This window comes from Aegilops tauschii, chromosome 6 (genome assembly GCF_002575655.3).
Source record: "Aegilops tauschii subsp. strangulata cultivar AL8/78 chromosome 6, Aet v6.0, whole genome shotgun sequence".
Classification (NCBI taxonomy): Eukaryota; Viridiplantae; Streptophyta; class Magnoliopsida; order Poales; family Poaceae; genus Aegilops; species Aegilops tauschii.
In genome coordinates, this window is record NC_053040.3 from 8698635 (window position 1) to 8700819 (window position 2185).

The following is a 2185-nucleotide window of genomic DNA, read 5'->3' on the forward strand; positions in this document are numbered from 1 at the left end:
AGTATCAGCCAGTAGGCCATCCAAAAAATACGGGGGAAAAAACTAAGAAAACTGATACAAACTACTACTAGTAAACAATGACTAGCTTTCTCAAACAGGCAATATCTCATAAACAAAGCTATTGCAAGAAGAACTAGAGGAAGCAACCAAAAAACTAGGTCAAAACTGGATGACCAAAGGAAAATTTTGAGACTTCATATCATCATGGCCAAAATAATAATCTTTTTCGATGAAAAGATAGATTGAGGATTGCATTGAAAACTGCAATGACCATTGAGAACATAGAGATAGAGCGTGCAGATACACGCTTTATCGATATGTAACCATCATTCAGTGAGACATAATCAAATTACCAGTTTCACCCAGGATTACCAATACTAAATAACATGCATCAGACAACAAACATTCAGTTTGGCAAATAACACTGAATCAGAAATTACCAGCATTACCGCTTCTCACAGCCCGTTGTTGGTTCATGTAAATCTGAATCTAGCGGGCACTTCCCCTCCGCAAGCGGCGGCATAATCTTCTGCAAGGTGTGGTGCAGCTTCCTTGTGAGGGCATATGAACTTATCCACGAAATACTTCTCGCTCTCCTTGAAAACAGTATAGTAGCTCGGGTCGCGCTTGAGCAATCCATTTTCCTTGAGAAACTTTACAACGTGGTACCGGGGTCTCATCCGGCCCTCTAGGCTGTAACAGACCATTGCCGGACGTTGAGCGAGGTAGGCCGGTTCCAACCCCACCTCAGAGATGAGGAATTCAGACCTGCACTGCAGTGATTCCTTTGATTTTACGATCAAATACGGATTCTTACACACAGCAATGCTCACGTCGGCATCCGACCACCTGAATGTCTTCTTCAAGTAGTCCACTCTGGCAGTGATCTTCTCCTCGGTGAAGGATGCAACAGCTTCTATCGCATACCTGAACATCCCGGATCCACGGGGTACACCGAGTGCTTCGGCGGACGCCAACGCCGCCTGGACGCGCTCTAGGTTGCGGCTGAGCAGTCGTGGCCTATTGAGGCACAGCTTGGCAATATCACAAACACCTAGCCCACTCTCTTGCAGGAGAGCGACATTGGGCTTGACCACCCGCTCGAGATCAGATCCGACAAGGCTGGAGCCATGCCTGACCGCGTGTAAGAGGTTCTCGAAGGACCCGAGGAGGGGCAGACAGTACTGTACGTTGGAGACGATGGATCTATGCCGGAAGAGGCCGGCAGTAACCGAGACGAGGCGCGAGATGTCAGATCGTGATAAGCCGAGGCCGGAGAGCCCCGCGGTGACGGGCGCCAGTGTTCTCTCCACGCTGGCGCAGAGGAACAGCGGGTCCTTGGCGACGAGGGCGGCGACATCGCCGGCGGAGAGGCCGATCCCGGCGAGGAAAGCGAGGACGGCGTCGGGCTTGGCGGGGGACCTGAGGTGGGAGAGCTTGGCGGAGGCCTTGAGTGCCTGGGCTCGGGTGAGGCCGCAGGTGGAGACGAGGTACTCCTCCACGGCGAAGCCGGTGGTCGGGGTGGAGATGGCTGGCGCTGCGGCGGAGAGGAGGCGGTGGAGAGGGGATAGCGGAGGAGAGGTGGCTGGAGACAAGAGGAGGTGGGCGAGGATGGAGCTGCGGAGGCGGAGCATGGCGGCGGGGCGGCCGGCGGCGAGGGAATGGGGAACGGCCGCCGCCTGTCGACTGTTGTTTGAGAGTGGTGAGGGTAGGCTTGCGTTGGTGTCACCTTGAGGATAGCCGAGTGACGGGCTGGGCTGGGCTGGGATGGATGGAATGGGCTACCACTCTTGTACACGAATTTGTTTTCAAAGGTTTATACAATAAAACAGAGTGGATCATGAAGGAGATTAAGTTGTTCTAAAAAATAATAATAATATCCACTCAAAAAAAAGGTGTTCTAAAAAAATGTCAAAAAAATCTGTTCTAAAATAATTTTGTTTAAAAAAAAAGGACATTAAGTATAGGCAAAAGTTGTTCCAGAGTTGTAATATAAGTCATGAACATGGAAACTTTAACTTTGAAGGCTGAACACGCTTCCTCTCCTCATTAGGCATCGGTCGTCATGTTTGGCTTGGGGTTCCTTACGACTCACTTCTTGTACCTATAAACATTCTTTCGTCTGAATAATAAAGTTGCGTCTGTTTACCTAAAAAAATCAAGGAGACTAGGTGACCCTCAAATT

At 50.1% G+C, this 2185-nt stretch overlaps 1 protein-coding gene across 1 annotated transcript; it reads right to left on the reverse strand.

Moving 5' to 3' along the window:
* Positions 1–222: 222 nt before the first annotated feature.
* Positions 223–1760, reverse strand: LOC109732921 (uncharacterized). The gene has a single exon (XM_020292125.3). The coding sequence runs from the start codon at positions 1632–1634 to the stop codon at positions 474–476; it is 1161 nt and encodes a 386-aa protein (XP_020147714.1). The 5' UTR covers positions 1635–1760; the 3' UTR covers positions 223–473.
* Between the last annotated feature and the right edge of the window lie 425 nt (positions 1761–2185).

What these genes read in the sequence shown, in the direction of transcription:
- LOC109732921 (XM_020292125.3), bottom strand. Translation starts at nt 1,634, where the DNA reads ATGCTCCGCCTCCGCAGCTCCATCCTCGCCCACCTCCTCTTGTCTCCA.